Below are 24942 nucleotides of genomic sequence, written 5' to 3'. Positions count from 1 at the left end.
AAAGAAACCACCATGTAGAGAGTTCAGCTGCAAACAAATCACCTGTAGAGAGTTCAGCTAGAAACAAGTCACCCTGTAGAGAGATCAGCTAAAAACAAGTCACCCTGTAAAGAGTTCAGCTAGAAGAAGTCACATTGTAGAGAGTTCAGCTACAAAGAAACTACCATGTAGAGAATCAAGCTGCAAACAAATCATCCTGTAGAGAGTTCAGCTAGAAGAAGTCACATTGTAGAGAGTTCAGCTACAAAGAAACTACCACGTAGAGAATCAAGCTGCAAACAAATCATCCTGTAGAGAGTTCAGCTAGAAGAAGTCACATTGTAGAGAGTTCAGCTACAAAGAAACTACCACGTAGAGAATCCAGCTGCAAACAAATCATCCTGTAGAGAGTTCAGCTAGAAGAAGTCACCTTTTAGAGAGTTCAGCTACAAAGCAACCACCATGTAAAGAGTTCAGCTGCAAAAAACTCAATTACCTTGTAGAAAGATCGGCTAGAAGAAGTTACCTTGTAGAGAGTTCAGCTACAAAGAAACCACCATGTAGAGAGTTCAGCTGCAAACAAATCACCTGTAGAGAGTTCAGCTAGAAACAAGTCACCCTGTAGAGAGTTCAGCTAGAAGAAGTCACATTGTAGAGAGTTCAGCTACAATGAAACTCCCATGTAGAGAGTTCAGCTGCAAACAAATCACCCTGTAGAGAACTCAGCTACAAACAAATATGCAGTGAAAAAGATCAGCTAGAAGAAGTTACCTTGTAGAGAGTTCAGCTACAACGAAACCACCATGTAGAGAGTTCAGCTACAAACAAATCACCTGTAGAGAGTTCAGCTAGAAACAAGTCACCCTGTAGAGAGATCAGCTAGAAACAAGTCACCTTGTAGAGAGTTCAGCTAGAAGAAGTCACATTGTAGAGAGTTCAGCTACAAAGAAACCACCATTTAGAGAGTTCAGCTGCAAACAAATCACCCAGTAGAAAGTTCAGCTATGAACAGATCACCCTGTTGAGAGTTCAGTTAGAAACAAGGAATCCTGTAGAGAGATCACCTAGAAGTATCGCCTTGTAGAGTTCAGCTACAAACAAATCACCTGTAGAGAGTTCAGCTACAAACAGATCACCTTGTAGAGAGATCAGCTAGAAGAAGTTACCTTGTAGGGATTTCAGCTACAAACAAATCACCCTGTAGAGAGTTCAGCTACAAAGAAACTATTCTGTAAAGAGCTCAGCTGCAAACAAATCACTTGTACAGAATTCAGCTACAAACAAATCGCCCTGTAGAGAGATCAGCTAGAAGAAATTACCTTGTAGATAGTTCAGCTACAAACAAATCACCCTGTAGAAAGATCAGTTAGAAGAAGTTACCTTGGAGAAAGTTCAGCTACAAAGAAACCATTTTGTAAAGAGCTCAGCTGCAAACAAATCACCTGTACAGAATTCAACTACGAACAAATCACCCTGTAGAGATCAGCTATAAGAAGTTACCTTGTAGATAGTTCAGCTACAAACAAACCTCCCTGTAGAGAGATCAGCTAGAAGAAATTACCTTGTAGAGAGTTCAGCTACAAAGAAACCACCATGTAGAGATTTCAGCTGCAAAGAAATCACCCTGTAGAAAATTCTGCCAGAAACAAATTGCCCTGTAGAAAGATCAGTTAGAAGAAGTTACCTTTTAGAGAGTTCAGCTACAAAGAAACCATTCTGTAAAGAGCTCAGCTGCAAACAAATCACCTATACAAAATTCAGCTACAAACACATCACCCTGTAGAGAGATCAGCTAGAAGAAGTTACCTTGTAGATCGTTCAGCTACAAACAATTCACCCTGTAGAGAGAGCAATTAGAAGAAGTCACCTTTTAGAGTGTTCAGTTACAAAGAAACCACCATGGAGATTTCTGTAATCAATATATGTGACCGGATTTGCGAAAAGGGGTCTTCCACACACATCCAATTCCGTAAATGTTGGAGACCATAACTCAGTGTTCAAGTAACATATTAACCTGCACATTTCACCATGTATTCAGCTATAGTGGTGCTCACCACTGCCCAAATATCAAGGCAATAGCTCTTTCCAATCTGAAGTTATCAATTGTCAAAGTTGGAAAATTGGACCCCTTTTCGCAAATCCGGTCACATATGTATTATACAGTATATATAATTTGTACATTTACTGATAAAATATTTAAAGTACATCTACTTCATCTTTTCTTCTTCCTGTAGTAAAGAAAAAAACATAGGTTAAAAAAGTCCCAAAGCTGGCCATAGGCCGGCTTTGGGGTATACAAATACAAAAAGAAATGAAATCTAATCCAAAACAGCCAAGCTGTAAAAAAAGTGTGCGGCCCTCAGAAAGGCTATGGTGAAAAAAGATGTGAAATCCAAGGTGGCGGCCAAGAAATGGCTGTGATGGTAGGTTAGTGGTAAAAATTTTAATAACGACAATTCAGGTGAATTTTTGTGAAGCGGCACAAAAATTCACCTGAATTGTCATTATTAAAATTTTTACCACTAACCTACCATCACAGCCATTTCTTGGCCGCCACCTTGGATTTTACATCTTTTTTCACCATAGCCTTTCTGAGGGCTGCACACTTTTTTTACAGCTTGGCTGTTTTGGATTAGATTAGGATGACTGCTCTATTAGAGTATTTCGATCTCGCACTTGCCGCACCAAGTTGGATTTCGTGTTATAACTCCGTGGCTTTAAGTCTTATTCTTCTACACCATTGATGAACCTTTCTAAGATGATTACTCCATCTGTACAACGATTTTCAAAGCATTACCCTAAGCGGTTTATCTGGTAGGCGTGGCAAGCAGTCGTTTTTTTATTAGCTATCTCGATTGCGTAATTGTTACACACTGTTGGTTTTTTCGTTGTATCTTCCTGGTTTTTAGCTCGATTTCTTTCAAATCACAAAAGGTTTGAGGTTCAATAGTTAACCTATTCACCCACCGATTTTCAGCTTCTTCCCATACGCGGTTTACCCTGTAGGCGTGACAACATATTGGTGTTATTTTTCGTGAATAATCGCTCATAACTCTTTGCCTGTTTATCGTATTCCAGCCAAAGTTGGTACCGAGATGCGCCTTTATATCCCCCTTCTGTGTGCCACATTTCAAGGCAATCGGATAACGAGTTCGCGTTTTATAGCAGTTTTTGTAAGTGTGCGACAAGAAAAAGAAAAATAAGAAGAAGAAAAAAAACGAAGAAACTGAGCCAATTTTTGAAGTCGCATATCTCGGGAACGCGCGAAGCGATTTCGCTCAAATTTGGAATGTGGAGTGCTGCAGTTGGAGGAAATGTCCACAGTAAAAATCGTCTTGTTTCATCAAGGAAGCACAGAGCTACGGAGGTGCGAAAATTGCGTTTTCTTTCTTCCTGTCAATATACTCACGGGTGTTACGCGCCGGCTTCTTGGGCCGCACGACACACTACCGTGTGTCTTGATAAGATACTTGCAGTACATAATAATCATATGAACTAAATTTGGCAGTATCATTTCATAGCTCTGACTGATGTTGTAAGTTGGAATTTTCAGTTTTCCGTTCATCATTAGCAAAATGTTGACCAGGCGTAATATTGTGGTAAAGTGGATGTTCCATCATCTGGATATAATGGTCAGATTCATGAGTTCCATCACACTGCAGTGGTATGGTACTATCTACATCTCTCCGAATTTTAACACTAGCCATTAACTCATAGCCATTTTTACTAGATGAATTATCGATATCTTGAGCAGCCGGTCTACAACTTGTATCATATACTGGATTTTGTGGATTTTGTGGATTAATAATATGTGGAAGATCTGTTTTCTCATAGAACACTTTTGGTGCTGGCTGTAGCTGGTTATTAGCAACATCAGGTTTCTGCTTCATACACATGTATGTGACAATGAATGTGAGAATAGCAGTTATTGTTAGTGTTAAGATGAATGTTAGTGAACATGATATTGTAGCAACCATAGCAATCATCACAGTTGATGATGATGACTCTGTAGCAAAAGCATAATATTTGTATACAGTACCAAGAAATTTTAATGTGAATAAACCTTGATATATTTTCCATCACAGAATTTCATTCATAACAAGTTTGGTGCATTTGTCCTAATATGCTAGATGGAAAGATTTGGTTTGTCCAAATACTGCAAATTTGTCAATCTTACAAAATTTCTTGCTTTACAGTATGAGATTGGTAAGTATCTCTTGTAGGTTGGTTATACAACGTACAAACACTTTAATTTATGTTAATAGTTGTACATGCATCAAATTAGGCAACCTGTTAGTATATTGTGCAACATGGATTCTCCCTAGTAATTGGACTTACTATCACAACTTACTACTCAAATGTAACAACATTCCAACATTAAAATGAGTGTGTTCTGGATTTGATAGGCTATGAGTCATTAAATAATATCCAAAAGGTTATACAGTAACTTCAACAGATTTCAAGGACTTCGTATCTGAATTTTGAACATATGTTAGCTACGTGTACGTGCACCAAACAGTCTCGTATCAGGCTGCAAAAGCATTAATATAGTTACAGATAACCTGTATTACAGAAACAGTGAAACATTTCATATACATATATTATAATGAAGAATTCTACTATTATAATGGTCACCTTAAAACACTACTGTAAATGATATTTTACCTACTCTATTTGTTCTAATAGAGTGGCAATATAGTTTATGTACATACTGTAAGATCAAGGGGTGTAACATGGAGCATTGCTTAATGGCTGTTTGCATAAATATAGTTTTTACAGTGTTACATTGTACTTTGCAGTGGGGGCTTTGTTCGGATGTATACTAGCAAATAAACTCATTATCTGATGGCACAACCTTTAAATAACTACAGACATGTGTACACATACCATCATTTTCACTTCTTGATGCACTAGTTGTAAAACTACCACATATTGGCTCCCCAACATCCACTATTTCATCATTGCTAACACTCACACCAGTTACACAATAATTATATCTGGTACCACTGGTTAAGTCATATATTATGATCTTCTGTGTTGGATAATCATAACTGCTGGATGATCCTGAGATGGAGCTTGTGGTGTAGTTTGGGGTCAACTCACACTTAATACCATCAATTGCAATTTTAGACAGTTTGCAGTGTGTGTTAGGAGAGAAACAAGCTAGTGTACAAACCAATTCAGCTGAATTTTTCAATACTTCTCCTTGAGTTACACCCAGCACTGGACCTATTTCTGCATGAAAAAATTAGTTTGCATTTGACACTAGTACTCTGTAATTTATTTGCACACTTAATTCATGGTAAAATACTACACACAATATACACCATCAATATGTGCCTAGATATCAGAAGTGAACCATGGTTTGATTTATACTGGTTTGTATTATAGTTTGTACTGTACATTTTAACAGTTTTATTGATCATAACTATGTAGCTCCTCATACGTACTTAGAGAAATTTATGGCATTAAAATTAGTGATCACAGCAAAAAGTAACCAGGATGTTCTTGCTGAGCTTCAAAGTTTGTACATAGGGTAAGGAGTTGTGGGGGTTCTTTATTAAATAGTAAATGTATATAGAGAGATCTAGGGTAGGCTCAGCGTGATATCTATTGGACTGTTGTATTCACAATACAGTATTACAAACATAAAACAGTCCTCTTTATACCATAACTTTTTATAAAAGTATGCAATTTACAGTACAGGATATACATACTTTCCTCAACCTCCATCACTGAACAGTTACTACCATAGGGACTACTGACTGTAACATTCACTGATTGTATTATCTCAACTGAAGGAATTATGTCAACAATAAATTCTGCAGTACAATTGTACTGTATATTATTCTGTATGTCACTACATGTTGCATCCATTACTGTGGGAGCACCAGTTTGGTAAGTTGTCGAGAACTGTAATGTCAAAGACATCCTTGGATAATCCACTGTAACCTGTGCAAGAATCCAAGAATAAAAAAAACTTTAAAATTAATAATGATATACCACACAAATTACACATGTATATATGCATGCACACAATTACTAGAAATACAATAAACAACTCACTCATACCTGAGAAAATATCTGTAGTGCTGGTTGTTCTTGGTAAGAGACACAGTACACAAATTGTGGTTTGTTGGGAGCATCTATATAAGTGGATTACAGTCATTATATTTTAATAATGAATATTTAGAAAATTACATCCTTTCAATAAGTCTCTTCATTATACAATCCAAAGTAAGTTATAGCTCTGAAGACCGTTAATTAATATTATTTACATGACTGTTCTATTAGAGTGATTTGATTTTATAACTTCAAGCTGTATATGATGACTAGGTAAGACATTATTGTGTACACTCACCATACACAGTGACAGGATCACTATTCACCATTATTCCACACCTGTTCACAGCAGCTACACTCACATCATAGTTTACATCACCACTCAATCCTGTTACAATGTAACTGTTTGTATTCCCTGGAACTGTCCTGTTGTACATCACACCAGTATGTAGGTTAGTCCATATTACTGTATAGTTGTAGTTGGGATCTGATGGTATCCAGTCGATAGTGAATGTTGTACTGGTCAATGGTTGGATTTTAATAATGGATGGAACAGTAATAGGTGAAACTACATAAAATGGAAAGATACATACTGCATGACATTAGCATTTACATACGAGACACTGTATAGCTATATACAATACTTTAACTACAGTACATGTGAAACATACGAATAGTTTTGTACCTGTATGTAATACAGTGAAACCTAAGCCATCCCTGGGACTTTGACCTTAATAATGAGGTGGCCTTATTAAAATGAGTAATGAAGTACATCTTTACTGTATTTGGGACCTAGCCACTACATTGAGGTAATCTTATTGTAAAAAATGGGCAGCTAGGATACTTTTCACTTATATACATACAACACCAAAAATATGCTGTTAACATTGAAATAAAATTAGCATGTGACATTGTACATGCATACATATATATTCTTGGCATACGCATATAAGGTTATGCATCTGTTTATCAGCTTACCTGTTGGAATAGTCATTATTCTAATTGTAGTAGGGATGCTATTTCCTGCAATGTTATCAGCAGATACATTAACCTTGTATGAAGTGCTACTACATAATCCAGTAGCAGTGTATTCAGTGCCATTAATAGTAACATTACTGATCACTATTCCTCCTGTGGACACAGTTACTATATACTGGACTGGACCACACACTACATCACTGGGTGGTTCAGACCATTGAGCCACAAATGAATTTGAAGTAATCAAATTAGATGGAATGGCTAGGTGTGTTATTGCATCTGGTATACCACCTATTGCATTAAATTGTACAAGCATCACTGTACTGTTGTCAGTTTATTTAATTTTACATACAGACATGTACAATGTATTAATTTGTATACATATGTACACAATGGCCTATGCAGTCAACATTACTGAACAAAAACCTACACAATGTATTATTATGTAACTAACAGACCATTTAATTCATTCTTATTAATTCTTAACAAATGTTTAGTTATACAGTATAATACTGTACCTATTACAGTGATCGATACATTATTACTAGTCAATCTATTGGTGACCATACACCGATATGGAACACCATCATCCTCACGTGACACATTAGTAACTGTGAGTGTACCAATTAGCGTATCATTATTGACTGTTGTGCTTATGATGTGACGATGTCTCCCTGACACAGACAGAAAAAAACTACTTCTTTTTATTTGCCACCCTGCAGCAGTGATGTCTTCTTTGATGATACTAGTGCCAGTGAGTACACAAGTGAACACTGCTACTCCTCCAGTACACACTGTAACATTACTTGGTTGTGTAGTAATATTAACTGTGCCAAAAATCAACTGAGTTTAAATCTATACGTACAGTAGTTACATAGTGTGTACATGCATGGGTGTGTGTGTGTGTACGTGCGTGCGTGCGTGCGTGTGTGTGTGTGTGTGTGTGTGTGTGTGTGTGTGTGTGTGTGTGTGTGTGTGTGTGTGTGTGTGTGTGTGTGTGTGTGTGTGGTTAGGGCGTCCCCATTTTAACAGTGGTTAGGGCATCCGCTTGGTAATCGAAAGGTTACCGGTTTGATTACCAGCTGGGCCACTTTAGTGTTGTTGTTTCCTTGAGCAAGAAACTTTCCTCACACTGCTCCAGTCTACCCAGCTGTTAAAATGGGGACCCGGTGGCCTGGTGCCAACTGGGGAAGCAGCCCACCCAGCTGTAACATTAATGGGTACCTGCGGAAGCAAATGTTCAACTGTCCATTTCTCATATTATAGCAGTTGAAGGTCCAGTTGGGACTTTGGGTGCCTACATCTTCACCTCTGAGACTATGGGTTTCTAATCCTGTCCCAGGAGGGCATGCCTGGGCTGACTCATAGCACCTGAGTAGCGCACAGATGCCCCAGTGCTGGCCACTGGGCAGCGTGACCATGTAGCGGCAGCTGAAGGCTCTGCTTTTTGCTTTGCTTTGTTTTGTGTGTACGTATGTGTGTGTGTGTGTGTGTGTGTGTGTGTTCATACATTGTGCACAATGATGCATTCTTCATAATCAACAGTTCTAAAAAATTGGTGAGATGTATTGCATGCACATGTTACTCAGCATTATTTTTTGTTCAACAAGAAAATGTATGTATAAATGCAACAGTAAATAATAAAGAAGAGAGTATTCAACTGCCATATACCATATCAAAAATGATCCTGAAATACCACTCTGCTTGTTAAAGCATTTTCAAAGAAGGTGTTAAATTAGTCTATTAACAAGTGGTGTGCACACAGGCTTTGCATTGTGTGTAGGTGTTGAAGGTGATGATTGCTAGATATGAACACTTCTATGATACCCTAAATTTTACTGAAATATGCAGAAAGACTTAACAGGATCATTTTTGATATGGTATATGGCAGTTGGATACTCTCTTTATTATTTACTCTTGATACATGTATATCAAACATATTGTAGCAGCTCAAGAAGCAGGAACAGATACTTTCCGAATTTTAGACACATGTTTCTGATTACATGTATAATACACCTTCTCACATGCAGTTCCCTAGTGGGATACCATGCCATGAAGACAGCAATTCACCCTGTAGAAAGGACAGTTTTGCAACAAGTCACCCTGTAGAGAGTTTAGTTATGTTACAAGCAAACAGGTAGAATGTTCAGCTACATAACAAGTCACCCTGTAGAGAATTCTATTACAAACAAGTCTCCCTGTATTTATAGTGTTCGGCTAAGTAACAGGTCACCCTGTAGAGTGTGTTACAAGTGACCACATAGAGGGTTCAGTAATATCAGGTTTGCTGTGGCTTACATTATAGTACCCATTCACAAACAGCCAAGCTGTGAAAAGAATGCAGTTAAAAAAAGAATTGTAAAATCAAAGGTGGTGGCCACGAAATGGCTGCAACCATGTTAATTTTAAAGATGACGTGTAGCATACCACACCATTAAAATATTATATTGATTGACAATAACATCATTGCAGTCATGTCTTGCATGGCCACCAACTCTGATTCACGACTTTTTTATCTTGACATTTTTGGGGTCACACCTTTTTCCACAGTTCGATTATTTTACAATAGATAAATAAATCACCCCTGCTCCTGTAGGCCTTTTATAGGACAAAAGCAAAATAAATCGCCATAGTAAACAGCTGCAGGTACAGAAAACGCATACATTGTATGCTTAACAAATACAGTTGAATACACTGGCATGACATTTCTATTTCACTGTGTTACTGTATTGTTTTATTTACACTTGTTCTCACCCAACCATTGCAATAATTGAACTCTGTAACTAACTAACTATACTATACATGTATGTTATCATAGTATTAATAATAATAATAACAGTAATAGGTATCATTGACACCAGTCTCATTAAGATTTTGTGGAATTTCAATATCTATTGTGATCAGATATTAATTACTATCATTGATAAAACAGCAAAAGTAGTTACTCTTGTGGACATTTCCATCCCTGCAGACAAAATAATTGATGAGATAGAAGATGACAAAATATCTAAATAAAAGGGCTCGAGAATTGAATTTGAAAGGTTGTGGAAGATGAAAACAAGGATCATACCAGTTGTTATTAGAGCACTAGGTGCAGGTGCAAAGAAGTTTCATGCCTTTGTCAAACAGCTTGATATAATAAACGTGAATATGTACGTCTGCTCTCCTTGGAACAGTATCTATCTATCTATGCCAAGCTCTCCAACTCTTGGGTGCTTGTTGCTCCCAAGTTGAGGGGGTGAATACCAGTTTATAAATTGTATGTACTGCATTTATATTACTGCATGTGCACGTATTTATTCATATATGAACACTTTAGCACCTGTTATTGACTGTCTGATAGTATTACATGTATGTTTTAGGCATAATTATATAACCAAGTAATAATCAAAACACACGGTAGTGTGTCGTGCGGCCCAAGAAGCCGGCGTGCCACCCGTGAGTATATTAACAGGAAGAAAGAAAACGCAATTTTCACACCTATGTAGCTCTGTGATCCCTTATCCGATTGAAACCAAATTTGCTAGAGGGGTGCCGGCCAGCAAGGGGAGTCTACACACCAAATTTGAAGAAAGTCGCTCCTGCCATTTCCGAGATACGAGCGAACAAAATTTCGTTTTAATTTCTTCGTTTTTTTCTTCTTCTATATACTTCTTCATTTCGCACACTTCGTAAAATCCGTCATAAAACACGAATGCGTGCTCGGATCGGGCTGAAATTTGGCACACTTAAAGGGCTCATTAAGGCGGATCTCTGTACCAACTTTGGTAGGAATCCGATGAACATTCACGGAGTTATTACCGATTATTTGCGTAAAATAAGGTCGAAGGTCTGTCACGCCTACAGGGTAAACTCCTTTGAGGAATCAGTTGAAGATTACTACGTAGATGGAGCAACCATCGTAGGAGTGCCTTTTTGTGGTTTGAAAGGAATCGGGATAAAGACCACGGAGATATGACACAAAACCCGACCTGTGTCAAAATTACGCGATCGATTTTTATGAATAAAAATACTATTAGTTTTCGTGTCTATCAGGCAAACCGCTTAGAGCAATGAGCTGAAAATGAGTATGTAGCTGGAATAATCATCATAGAAAGTCCTTGCAGTAGTACAGAAGAATCGGATTACAAACCACTGAGTTATAATTCGAAAGGCAACTACGTGTAGCAAATGCGAGATCGAGATACTCTAATAGAACAGTCACCCTAATAGAGCATTCAGCTACGTTTATAACTTACTCCATTACAGAATTATATTACATTGCAGGATATTCTGTACGGAATTCAGCTACAAACAGTTAATCTGATAGACAATTCAGCTACATGCAAGTCACCCTGTAGAGAGTTCATCTGGAAACAAGTCACTCTGTATCAGCTAGAAGAAGTTACCTTGTAGAGAGTTCAGCTACAAAGAAACCACCATGTAAGAGAGTTCAGCTGCAAACAAATCACCCTGTAGAGAGTTCAGCTACGAACAGATCACCCTGTAGAGAGTTCAGCTACAAACAAGTCACCCTGTAGAGAGTTCAGTTACAAAGAAACCGCCATGTAGAGAGTTCAGCTGCAAACAAATCACCCTGTAGAGAAGGTCAGCTAGAAGAAATCACCTTGTAGAGAGTTCAGCTACAAAGAAACCATCATGTAGAGAGTTCAGTTGTAAACAAATCACCCTGTAGAGAACTCAGCTACAAACAAATCGCCTTGTAGAAAGATCGGCTAGAAGAAGTTACCTTGTAGGGAGTTCAGCTACGAACAGATCACCCTGTAGAGAGTTCAGCTACAAACAATCACCCTGTAGAGAGTACAGTTACAAAGAAACCACCATGTAGAGAGTTCAGCTACAAAAATATCAATCATTCTGTAGAGAGTTCAGCTAGAAGAAGTCACCCAGTAGAAAGTTCAGCTATGAACAGATCAACCTGTTGAGAGTTCAGTTAGTAACAAGTCATCCTGTAGAGAGATCACCTAGAAGTATCACCTCGTAGAAAGTTCAGCTACAAACAAATCACCTGTAGAGAGTTCAGCTACAAACAAATCACCCTGTAGAGAGATCAGCTAGAAGAAGTCACTTTGTAGAGAGTTCAGCTATAAAGAAACCACCATGTAGAGAGTTCAGCTGCAAACAAATCCCCTATAGAGAGATCAGCTAGAAACAAGTCACCCTGTAGAGAGTTCAGCTAGAAGAAGTCACATTGTAGAGAGTTCAGCTACAAACAAATCACCTGTAGAGAGTTCAGCTACAAACAAATCACCCTGTAGAGAGATCAGCTAGAAGAAGTCACTTTGTAGAGAGTTCAGTTATAAAGAAACCACCATGTAGAGAGTTCAGCTGCAAACAAATCCCCTATAGAGAGATCAGCTAGAAACAAGTAACCCTGTAGAGAGTTCAGCTAGAAGAAGTCACATTGTAGAGAGTTCAGCTACAAAGAAACTACCATGTAGAGAGTTCAGCTGCAAACAAATCACCCTGTAGAGAACTCAGCTACAAACAAATCGCCCTGTAGAAAGATCAGCTAGAAGAAGTTACCTTGTAGGGAGTTCAGCACGAACAGATCGCCCTGTAGAGAGTTCAGCTACAAACAAATCACCCTGTAGAGAGTTCAGTTACAAAGAAACCACCATGTAGAGAGTTCAGCTACAAATAAATCATCATGTAGAGAGCTCAGCTGCAAACAAATCATCCTGTAGAGAGTTCAGCTATGAAAAGATCACCCTGTATAGAGTGCAGCTAGAAGAAGTCACCTTTTAGAGAGTTCAGCTACAAAACAACCACCATGTAGAGAGTTCAGCTGCAAAAAAATCAATCACTCTGTAGAGAGTTCAGCTAGAAGAAGTCACCTTGTAGAGAGTTCAGCTGCAAATAAATCACCCTGTAGAGAATTCAGCTGCAAACAAATCACCCTGTAGAAAGATCAGCTAGAAGAAGTTACCTTGTAGAGAGTTCAGCTACAAAGAAACCACCATGTAGAGAGTTCAGCTACAAACAAATTACCTGTAGAGAGTTCAGCTAGAAACAAGTCAACCTTGTAGAGAGTTCAGTTGCAAACAAATCACCGTGTAGAGAATTCAACTACAAACAGATAACCCTGCAGAGAGTTCAGCTAGAGTCAAGTCACCCTGTAGAGAGAATCCTGTAAAGAGTTCATCTACGTACAGGCAGATCACCCTGTAGAGAGTTCAGCTACATTTCAAGTCACCCGGTAGAGAGATCAGCTGCAAATTATCCTGTGGGGATTAATTGACATGTAATAAATATATGCTCCTTTTTATATTATGAACTCTTGATATATGCATTATATATAAAATTAGTACATTTACTGATAAAATCAGAATGAGTTAAAGTATTTATAAATCTGCTTCATCTTTTTCTTTTCCCTGTGGTAAGGAAAAATATATAGGTTAAAAAGCCCCAAAGCTGGGCCGGCTTTGGGGTATACAAATACAAAAAGAAGTAAAATCTAATCAAGAAAACAGCCAAGCTGTAAAAAAAGGAGTGCAGCCCTTGAAAAGGCTATGGTGAAAAAAGATGTGAAATCCAAGGTGGCGGCCAAGAAATGGCTGTGATGGTAGGTTAATGGTAAAAATTTTAATAACGACAATTCAGGTGAATTTTGTGCCAATTGACCAAGCGGCACCAAATTCACCTGAATTGTTGTTATTAAAATTTTTACCATTAACCTACCATCACAGCCATTTCTTGGCTGCCACCTTGGATTTCACATCTTTTTTCACCATAGCCTTTTCAAGGGCCGCGCTCCTTTTTTTTACAGCTTGGCTGTTTTTGATTAGATAATACATACATGATGTCATAAATAATAATAATAGTATTATTCAAAGTCAGAAGCAGATATGACGATGTTGGTTAATACAGTTAGATATCAGAATGAACTCCAGGTTTGATAAGCACTACCAGATACAATGCATGAAATTTCCATGAAAATAAACATGAAATACCCATAAAAATATCTATGGTTTATCCAATGAATTTTAATGTTTTATGGGTACTGCACCCATGAAATCTCTTCAACACCATGAAATTACCATGATAACCTGATGAATAGATGCATTTCATGGCCCATGAAACAACCAATGGTATAACATGAATCAACTTTCATGGTACATTTCATAGGGGAGATTTAACATTTCATGGAAAAATCATAGACGTTTCATGGCATACTTCTCTGGTAGTGAAGTGTGCTACACTAATCATTAACAGAGGCAGATATATTGTAGGGAACAATTGAGGCTCTGTCTGTTTCATCCTCTTATAAGTATTTGGGTGTGCTATAATGAACTGATTTTCAACACAATGAGGTTAAGTCTGTAATTATTGACACCTACAAATGCCGCCCAAGGGCCATACTACAATCAAAACATAGTGACCACAATCAGATCATAGCAATGAATGGATTTGCTATACCTGCAGTCCATTATGCTTCAGGTGTCATCCACTGGACAGTTAATGATGGTATAGAATTAGATAGGCTGACTAGGAATTAAATGACTTTATTCAAGGTTCTTCACCCCAGCGCTGATGTTGATTGACTGTATGTGCCATGGAAAAGGGTGGAAGAGGTTTTTTGGCAGTTTCTGATGTAGTGAAGAGTGCCTTGGCTACATATGTTGGTTGCCATGAAGACCCGACCATGATTAAAGTCAAAGAGTATTTGATGGGAGAGGACACTTCTATAACTAAGGCAGTTGTGGTGGCACAGCATACTGAACAGTGGTATATACAACAATCCTTTACATGGCCAATGGGCACAGTTAGTACTTGACAGGAATATTAACTCCTCAGCTTGGCTGCAAACAGCTCAGTTGCAGCCTAATACCAAGCGCTTTGCACTAGCTGGTTAGGACACTATATTTTGAGAACTATATCAGCCAGACGACCTGATTTGTTTTATGTAGACAAGAGAAAGAGACAAACCTACATTACTTGTGTGCATGATGGACCGAAGTGTTGTTGACAAGGAAAAGGAGAAAACATATAAATATTTGAATTTAGCTAGCTAGCTAATGATTGACAGTTGTTAGTCGTGCATATTAAATAAAAGTTTCTAACCACTACAACTGTAGCTACTGTACGTAATTATGTAGCTATTGCTGCAACCCTCACCTCACTACAACCAATTGCAAGATAGCTTAGTACGTATGCCATAGCCAGCTGAAAGATACTCACATCTAGCTACTGTACCTAGCTTAGGTAGGGTCCGCAACGCGAAAAATCGATATCCTCCAATCAACAACCTAACTATTGTCATGTGTTAGGCTAAGTGTAACTTAAATAACACCAGCGTGGCAGCCAAGTTTGTCACTTTCTTCTGGTAGAAATTGGTACAAATGTCTTAAAATCACGTGATTTTTCATTGCATCGTTCGTAGGGTACTTCTTATGCCACGATATTCACTCTCAACATTGTTCAAGTAGTCTATCATCAACTAAAAGTATTGGTGGTTTGATTTTATTGGTCAGTTTCTGGTGGCATCACGATCTGTGCAGCTTTTTGGCGACAGACAAAATGTTTCTTCCTCTGGAGCACAGAACAAGCAGAGCAGCAGCTGCGCCGTGGGTCAGCAATGACCAGTACTAGGTAAAGTACCTCCATGCGGAGCATGGTTATAATTGGAGCTTGTTAGCCATCTGGCTGAGCCATCTATATGCTGAAATTTGGCCAAAAGGAGGTGATTTTTGTAAACAAACACCAGAAGGGTTGATACATCAGTGAGACAGTCTCCAACAGCAAGGAAAAGAAGCTTATAAACACCTAACAATACGGCTATCTCGCCCAGTAAACGCATAGAGCAATCCAAAGCATGAAATAGGCACTCACGTGATCGAAATTCAAATCGCGGAGATACCCATGAAATGGCTTTCATTTCTGAATAGGAACCATGCAGTGTGCTCCTTTTGTAAATATTTCTGCTAATTGTTCGCTCAGACGTGGTCTAGGCCAGTACAAGTGTGTGTTATGCTGTGATGGCATCATAGGGTAATCGAGATGCTGGCAACAAAAATTGTGTTACTAATTATAGACCTATATCCCTACTCTGCATTGTGTCCAAGGTACTCGAACATATTATTCATGAAAAAGTTACAAAATCTATTTCTAGTTGTATCTCTACCTCACAATTTGGATTCATGAAAGGGCGCTCAACTTTGCAACAACTTCTTATCTTCCTCAAAGATATTTATGAGCACAAAACCCAAACAGACGTAATCTATTTAGATTTTTCCAAAGCTTTCGACCGAGTTCCTCACAATGAACTACTCTTAAAATTGTGGCAAATTGGCATTACTGGCAACCTGTGGTGGTGGTTCAAATCATATCTCTACAATAGATACCAATGTGTACGACTCAATGGTTCCTACTCAACTCTACTTCCAGTTTTATCAGGTGTGCCCCAGGGGAGCATCCTTGGCCCACTTTTGTTCTTAGTTTTCATCTACGATTTATATCTATCCATTCATCACTCCAATGCTTTATCTTTTGCAGATGACACTAAATGCTACAAACTCATTTTTGAACTACTTGATTCCATCAAACTCCAGGATGACCTCAACTCCTTATTTGACTGGTCTCAAGACTCAAACCTATCTTTTAACACTAAGAAATTTATTCACCTCTCCTTTAATACAAAGTTCCCAACTTCTTACAACATTGACGATTCCTCAATAATATCTAGTAACACCCATCGTGACCTTGGTATCATTCTATCTACTGACCTGTCCTGGAGAAACCACTATCACCACATTTCATCCAAAGCTTATCGAACCCTAGGATTGCTTAGACGTACATTCAGCCATTCTATTAACACTACAACTAAAAGAACTCTGTACATAGCACTAGTAAGGTCTCAGCTCCTGTATTGTTCCCCATTGTGGCATCCCTACCTTATCCATGATATCTCTGCTCTTGAAAGAATACAGCGCCGAGCTACCAAATACATCCTCAACGATTATGTTTCTGATTATAAAACTCTCCTTATCAAGCTCAACCTACTACCATTAATGTATATTTATGACCAGTGTGACATTCTGTTTTTCATAAAATCAATTCAAAATCCATTTGATCATTTCAACATCCAGACCTTCATCAAATTCTGTCATCATTCTACTAGGTCTTCTTCCAGTAACAAACTTGAACATGTTTTTACATCATCTAATCAACAAAGAAACTTCTACTTCAACAGACTTCCTCGAACCTTCAACAGCTTACCAGTAATTGACCTAACTCAACCCTTTGTTACCATTAATTTTCAACTAACTAAAATCCTATGGCACCATTTTATAAGAAACTTCAATCCAGACAACCAGCATAGTTTCCATTTTACATGTCCTTGTAGCCAAACATCCCAAGCCACCTAACTTTGATACATTTAGCAGCTAATTGTAATTATATAAGTAATGATAAGTACTTAATTTAAGTTATGGGATCTGGTACTTACCAAATTACCTTTAGTGCAATTGTATACAAACTCACTTTTATTGTTGTACAACCATGTACACCTGTAACATTGCACTATAAAGCTAATAATTGAATTGAATTGAATTGAACGTAATGCACACAAACTGATTGTCACTTGATTCCAAGTGATTTTAAGGTCATTGGAATAGATTATGTTTGTATTTTTCGAGATTTGAATATCGAACATGTGAGTGCCTATTTTATGCATTGGGTTGCTCTGTGCGTTTATTGGGTGAAATAGCCGCATTGTTAGGTGTTTATAAGCTTCGTATCCTTGCTGTTGGAGGCTATCTCACTGATGTATCAACCATTCTGGTGTTTGTTTACAAAAAAATCGCGTCGTTTTGGCAGAATTTCAGCATATAGATGCTTCAGCCAGATGGCTAACAAGCTTCAGTTATGACCATACTCTGCATGCAGGTACTTTACCTAGTACTGGTCATTGCTGACCCACGGCGCAGTTGCTGCTCTGCTTGTTCTGTGCTCCAGAGGAAGAAACATTTTGTCTGTTGCCAAAAAGCTGCACAGATCGTGATGCCACCAGAAACTGACAATAAAATCAAACCACCAATACTTTTAGTTGATGATAGACTATACTTGAACAATGTTGAGAGTGAATATCGTGGCATACGAAGTACCCTACGAACGCTGCAATGAAAAATCACGCGATTTTAAGACATTTGTACCAATTTCTACCAGAAGAAAGTGACAAACTTGGCTGCCACGCTGGTGTTATTTAAGTTACACTTAGCCTAACACATGACAATAGTTAGGTAGTTGATTGGAGGATATCGATTTTTCGCGTTGCGGACCCTACTATAGGTAACTACATTAATATTTTATCCTCACCTTGTGCCTCTAAAACACGCAATAACAAAAAGATTATCCACATCACTGGAGCTATCATCACCACTAGTAGTAAAGACCAATTGAACTAACTTTACATTTACACGTGACACGTGACTCCGGAAACGATCCGGATTTATGATATATTTTAAAACTGACCTAACCCTGATAGTTCGTGGTTTCGTAAAGGGTAATTCCAAGGGTATCGTAGCATATGTAGTGTATTGCCATGGTGCCTACATTGAGACCTTTGATGTATTTCCTTCTCATCGTTTCTTGCTTGCTAGGAGCAAAATTGCGAAGTGAGTAGCTATATCTAGCAAGACAGTAGAGTAAGCCACTAATGTTCGACCACCATCGGTTCGGACGCAATTTTTCTTTAAACCCACAAAGAAAATTTCTGCTCTTGCTATTCCTTTGGAGAGGTCTAGACCATAAACTCTTGCATGCAAAATTTCAGACCTGCAGCTTTCTTCATCTGGCTGCAGGAGCTGCAAAAGTGACCTATCCGAATGTTCTCCATTCTAGGAAAAAATATGTATTATCGGTCGAGTGGTACTGCTCGTAATGCTTGAAACTGATCAAGTCTTTCTGTGCTTGATGTGAAAGAGCAACTCTTATGCTCTAAAAATATATGCAGATATTTGGCTTAGTCCTTATTGGCTGTGAATTACAAAGCTCCAAAGTCACCTCTGTCGAGCACAGTGGCGTAGCCAAGGGGGGGGGCAAGGGGAGGCATTTGCCCCCCCGTCACTAAGTAATGTTTTTTAAAACTTCCGTCACAAGCTTTCCAGTAACTGACACGCATTCCAAATTACTGTTTTTGCGCTACTACGCGAGCAATGGTGATAATAATACGATGATTTCTTGCGCGTTACAAGCAATTAATAAAACGATGCGCTAAAAATAAGGTATGTCCGAATCCCCAGGCCTGAGGGGTTCCCCGTGTAGACACTATGCCTTCACCGCCAACGAAAATATTAGACGCAATTCTATATTTACCCTATACTACTCACGTGATAGTGCATTTTTCGAATCTAAAGACAGATGACCCGCTCAAAGTGACTTCGCAAAAGTCGCAACTCAGAAGTGACATGTGATATGCAATGATGCTACAAATCTACGAGGTGATAAAGTGTTAAATGGACCAACCTTATTTTCCCGAGTTAATCACACCGGATCTTCGTACAGTGTAGTGGTATGCCAGTTTTATTATTATTATTATTATTATTATTAGCGCTTTACAGTGACCAGCACTGATTTTTTTTCAATTTGTCAGTCAGTCAGATGATCCGTCACAAGCTTACAAATTCTGCTAACGGAAAGGTATAGAGTTGGGATTTCGTGCCAATACATGGCGTTTGAATTTCGCCGGCTGAATTTTGTATTTGTATTTGTATTTGTATTTTAAGGATAAAGGCTTATGCCTGTACATCCATAAACAAAATTAATAATTATTATGTACTTAGCTATTCTAATTACTATACAAAATCAAATAAGCAATTACTATAGTGTCTGTCCAGCAGTGTTTTAAAATCATTGACAGAGGGAGAATCAACAATAGATTGGGGTAATGAATTCCAGTCATTGATTACTCTGTTACTATAAAAATTAGATCTTGTATACGAATTAGTGTGATGTTTGAATAATTTCCTTGTGTGACCTCTTGTTACAGTAGAAGTGGATGGGGTAAATAAATGATTTTCTATATCATAACTGCCTTTGAGAATTTGGTACAAATATATCAAATCACCCCTTCGTCTACGCTGAAGTGAGTGAGCTCGTCATACTATGCCAGTGTGCTAGGACTGCAGCACAGACTGTGGCTGACGTAAGTAACTGTGACACATTGTATTTGTACTAATTACTTATACTTAATTAATTTACTTACTTATTTACTTACATTCTAATTTAATTTGTAACTAATCATTGTACTATGCTCATGCATATGAGTCTTACAATTATAAAATATAAAATACTAAAATATTCACAATATAGTTCTACTGGAATTATGGACGAATTTGTTGGAGTACAGTTGTGGCACGTGCGATGATGCTCGACGAAAATATTTCCATTGATAAGTAGCAATCAGTAATGAAGTAGTTATGTAGATAAGCTGTAATAATACGACACCGTATGTTGGCTAGCCCATCATTGGGCCATTAGCCTTTTGTGCAATTATGAACAATGTCGAGTGGGGGATGCCTGCCCCCCCCCCCCCCACCACCGTCTGGCTAGTTACGCCCCTGGTCGAGCAATCTTAAATTCGGCCACATGTGAAACTTGTGCAAATCAAATAGTTACCTATATCGAATTCAAAGCTATTTTTATGAACATAGAGCAGTTTCAAAACCATGGTAACCAAAAATTACGCAATGGACACACCTAAATCGCCATGTTTTTGTACCAGACTGTTTCATGTTGCAAGTTGAATTCCTCGCTAAATTCATGCCAAGACTTATTAATACGTAAGTAAAAGAGATGCCAGTGATAGAATAAAGTATGTAGGTGAGTTATTACACATTAAAAGATCCATACTGCCTCCCAACAGGGCAGTTTCGTAGGAAGGAGAAATGCGTAAAGATGGATTTGGCCAAATTGCGACCTATTCACCGCCCAAAGGTGGTTAAAACTAGGGGAAACCTGCAGTATAGGTCTTTATCCAGCACCACAGCAGCGTACAGCCACATCGAGCTATCCCCTAGTTAGCCAGAATCGCTCATGTGCTGGGATTCCCACTTCGTGTGAAAAAGCAGACAGCAAAATAAGACCGCTAAAGTTTAACTGATGGTTGATTTCGACAATAAAACTTAACTCTAGCAAAATTCACCACCAAGAGTCTTCTTTTGCTGGCGTTTTATCACAGTTTGGTAGTACGCCATTACCGGTCTCGTGCCTTTCAGGAGCTCTGGCTAATCCTGGGATAGCTGGATGTGGCTGTACGCTGCTGTGGTGCTGGGTAAAGACCTATACTGTAAGTTTCCCCTAGTTTTAACCACCTTTGGGCGGTGAATAGGTCGTAATTTGGCCAAATCCATTTTTACGCATTTCTCTTTCCTTCGAAACTGCCCTGTTGGGAGGCAGTACGTATCTTTTAATGCCTAATAACTCACCTGCACATTTTATTCTATCACTGGCATCTATTGTACTCACGTATTAATAAGTCTTGGCATGGATTTAGCGAGGAATTCAACTTGCAACATCAAGCAATCTGGTACAAAAACATGGCGATTTGGGTGTGGTCCATTGCGTAATTTTTGGTTACCATGGTTTTGAAACTGCTCTATTGAGAGCATCAGCTACCGTTCAATAGTAAATAGATACATGCATGATGACCACACCTTGATCTTTGCCCGAATATCTACATTACATTTAGGCTTCTCTGACAGTAGCAGCCTACCTACAGCACCCAGCACACATATACACAATCCAAATCGACTTAAATAGGGTTTGACTATTCCCAAGTCTTAAAAATGTCAAAAGTTTCTCTTTAAAATGTCCAGGATGTTAGCCAAATCGAAATACTCTAATAGAGCAGTCACTTACTCTAATATAACGATCAGCCAATGTATTATCACGTGTAATCAGTATTGTATTCAATGAAATTCACATATCAATAGTCTTTCTGAAGTAAATATACCTCAGCGTGGCCCTCAGATTTTCTTACTGCTCCAATTGTATAATAGGTGACTGTTCTATTAGAGTGTTTCGATCTGACTAATGTCTCTGACATTTTGGAGAGAAACCTTTGACATTTTAAAGACAGGGGTTAGTAAAAACTCCATTTAAGTGGATTTGGATTGTATATATGTGTGTTGGGTGCAGTAGCTAGGCTGCTACTGTCAGAGAAGCCTAAATGCAATGTAACTATTGCTGATGAAGATTTAATTTTTTATAGACAATATTAGTTAACTTTTAGTCAAGCTATACATGATCTCACACTCACACAATCACACACAACACACACCTTGTATCATTAACAAATTATAAACCAATTGCAAATTGTTACTATTTGTCTCCATCACACTGCTTGAAGTTTCTTAGTTTATAAGAGTGGTATATCCACAGTATATGGAACAGTTACCGGTAATTATTTGTTATGTTACTAGTATTTCAATAAACCTGCCGGCATTCACTAATGTTTTACTGAGAGTTTAAAACTTTAGTTAGTAAAACAATAAATTATGTTCCATATATACTTAAAAGTTTCTGATATTTTACTATCAGTATAACATGGCACAACTACATGTACAGTAATGCAGCTTAACAAATTAGTAACTAAGAACCTTCAAGCAGTGTCAGTGGTATCTTGTAGTATCATAATATACTCAGTTCTAACTACTGTATCTAGCCAGCAAATAGATCAACTATGGAGTACCACGCCAGTTAACATTAGTACTTTACCCAGTATATGCAAATCGATCAAGAGCTATGGTAATCAAGAGCTATGGTAATCAATGGCAGTCATGAGTAGTTCAGTCATGAGCCAAAGTATATTTTCATATAGAATTGCATACGAAGGACCATGTGCATTTCATTTGCACAGCAGGCTAAGTGTGCCCATGGGATAATGCTGCAGATGCTAGTTTTCATACCAAGCAATTGTAGAGGATTTATATAGGTGTCTTATAGACCTTCTAAACTTAATATTCAAATTAATAGTGTTACATACAGTAACTGTTCTATTACAATATTTCACTGACTGCTCTATTACAGTATCTCGATTTGTATAATAATTATATTGTTTGGGAGTTGTTTGGGGACGGCTGTACTCCTCCCAGATCCTACACTGTTATACATTTTGATGTACTGGTGTTGATTTGTGTTTGTCAACAAATCAGCGGCAACACACTGACATGGGCTTTGCTTGCTACTGACAATTTCAATAGGGGTTTCCTGAAACCCTTGAAAGCCTCCCTTGGCACACCCCTGTATTTACATTGGAAATATATAATGACTAGTACTATACACTGAATATTAGCAGCAGATAACAGTAGCTAGTAGCAGCAGCAAGTTGATCATGAATTACACTGTATGCACATACCATAAAAATAATGTGATGTTGTGTGCATATAATACCAAAACTAAACCTTGAGTTCGTAAAACATAGTAATAATGACATTAGTTCTTTCTTCTAATGATTGCCAGTTTTTTTGAGACAATACCATTTGTTATATTACATTATCTTTTCTTTTTAAACATACGTACAGTATATAGGGGACCAAACAATATAAGCTTACTGTACTTCAAAATAAACACTGTGAAGTAAGTGAGAAATTTACTAGGAGAGCACTGTCTGAGATTTCTTTGCAAACATGCACATATCAAGTTGAGTTTGCTTTATTACAAATGTTACAATATAATCATGCCAAGATAGATTGTGACTGATGCTAACTCCTAAGTATAGTAGTAGTACTTTGCTTAGGACATGACTGTTGAGTTTATACATTGTGTTCAGAAGAATTTTATTTTTAATAATTAGATATTCACACTTGGATAAGTTGAGTTTTTCTGGTAGCCTTCTCTAGTATTGGAATCTTGTGTGGTACCTATTATCCAGCTCTCCTTGGAAAAGAATGAGATAGTTTGTTTAGTTGCAGTCAGTGGGATACTTGTCATTTTTCCAGTCTTTTACGTGGTTAATTTGCTTGATCTTTTCTTCCCAATGTTTTCCCTTGTCATGGTTAAGTGGGCATTGACATCTTTAGTAGGTAGATTTGAAGCAGCTATTCACAATGTACATTATTTCTTTTTCCTACTTGACAGTGGTGATTCACTTCCCCACTCAAATATACATGGAGAATGCTTTTAATGAATGCAACCATATAGCTTTTCTTATTTGTGTAGATTACTGTACCTCTTGGGTATTTTGATGTTATAATTTACTTAGAAATTGTCTGACATTTGCAAGATCTCTCACCTTCTACATTCATAGGTTCCTTTCCTTCATGTTATGACTTTAAGAAGAGTGTCTTAGTAGGACCGTAGGACCTAATATATACATTAAGTTATATTTTGTTGTATATAGCCAACTTACAGCCGACTATAGTAGAAGTACCCTTCATATCTCCAAGTTCTTAAGAACAAAGCTACAGATACAACTTTATTTAGCAATTGATTGTAATCTTACCACCCATAAATCTAATACCCACTACTTTTAATTTTTGCATTTTGAAAACAAGAGAACATGATTCATTATCAACACAGAAAGCACATTCAGGCATGTCAATACAAGAGTTTCTTCACATTAAAATACAATATTAACTATTGATAATACGTACATATTAGCAAGAGTTTATAATGTGTTACACCATTATAAACCCTTGATATTAGACCTTACTAGTTTATACAATGTGTTTTATTTATTAAACAATCAGCCCCTGTATATAGAAATGTTTTATTTATTAAAAAATCAGCCCATATAGACTAGTTTATATACTACTGTACATATGTAAGTGTCCCGTATATACAAAAGCTACAATAACAGCTTGTGGTACTGTATATTTTTGATACTGTATACCAAAGCAAACTAACAAATAAAATCAGTATATCACATTTTGTTCAACCAATGCTGCTAAACAACCATGAAAGGGCTATTAAGGTCATATT

General features: G+C 37.7%; 1 protein-coding gene across 1 annotated transcript; it reads right to left on the bottom strand.

The window, feature by feature from the left end:
- Positions 1-4801: 4801 nt before the first annotated feature.
- Positions 4802-7336, bottom strand: LOC136241103 (fibronectin-like). The gene is made up of 6 exons (XM_066032305.1): positions 7021-7336; positions 6341-6610; positions 6052-6125; positions 5697-5931; positions 4867-5043; positions 4802-4821 (listed from the first exon to the last, which is right to left on the bottom strand). The coding sequence occupies exons 1-6, from the start codon at positions 7334-7336 to the stop codon at positions 4802-4804; spliced, it is 1092 nt and encodes a 363-aa protein (XP_065888377.1).
- Between the last annotated feature and the right edge of the window lie 17606 nt (positions 7337-24942).

This window comes from Dysidea avara, chromosome 1 (genome assembly GCF_963678975.1).
Source record: "Dysidea avara chromosome 1, odDysAvar1.4, whole genome shotgun sequence".
NCBI classification, from domain to species: Eukaryota; Metazoa; Porifera; class Demospongiae; order Dictyoceratida; family Dysideidae; genus Dysidea; species Dysidea avara.
The sequence above is the reverse complement of the archived record's forward strand: the minus strand, read 5'-3'. Positions and strand labels throughout refer to the sequence as shown.

Excerpts from the sequence above, each read along its gene's own strand:
- LOC136241103 (XM_066032305.1), bottom strand. The coding sequence starts at position 7,336 with ATGCTTGTACAATTTAATGCAATAGGTGGTATACCAGATGCAATAACA. Across the intron at positions 6,126-6,340 it reads TGATCCTGTCACTGTGTATG|ATGCTCCCAACAAACCACAA; the intron begins GTGAGTGTACAC and ends CCACTTATATAG. Across the intron at positions 5,932-6,051 it reads CACTACAGATATTTTCTCAG|GTTACAGTGGATTATCCAAG; the intron begins GTATGAGTGAGT and ends ATTCTTGCACAG.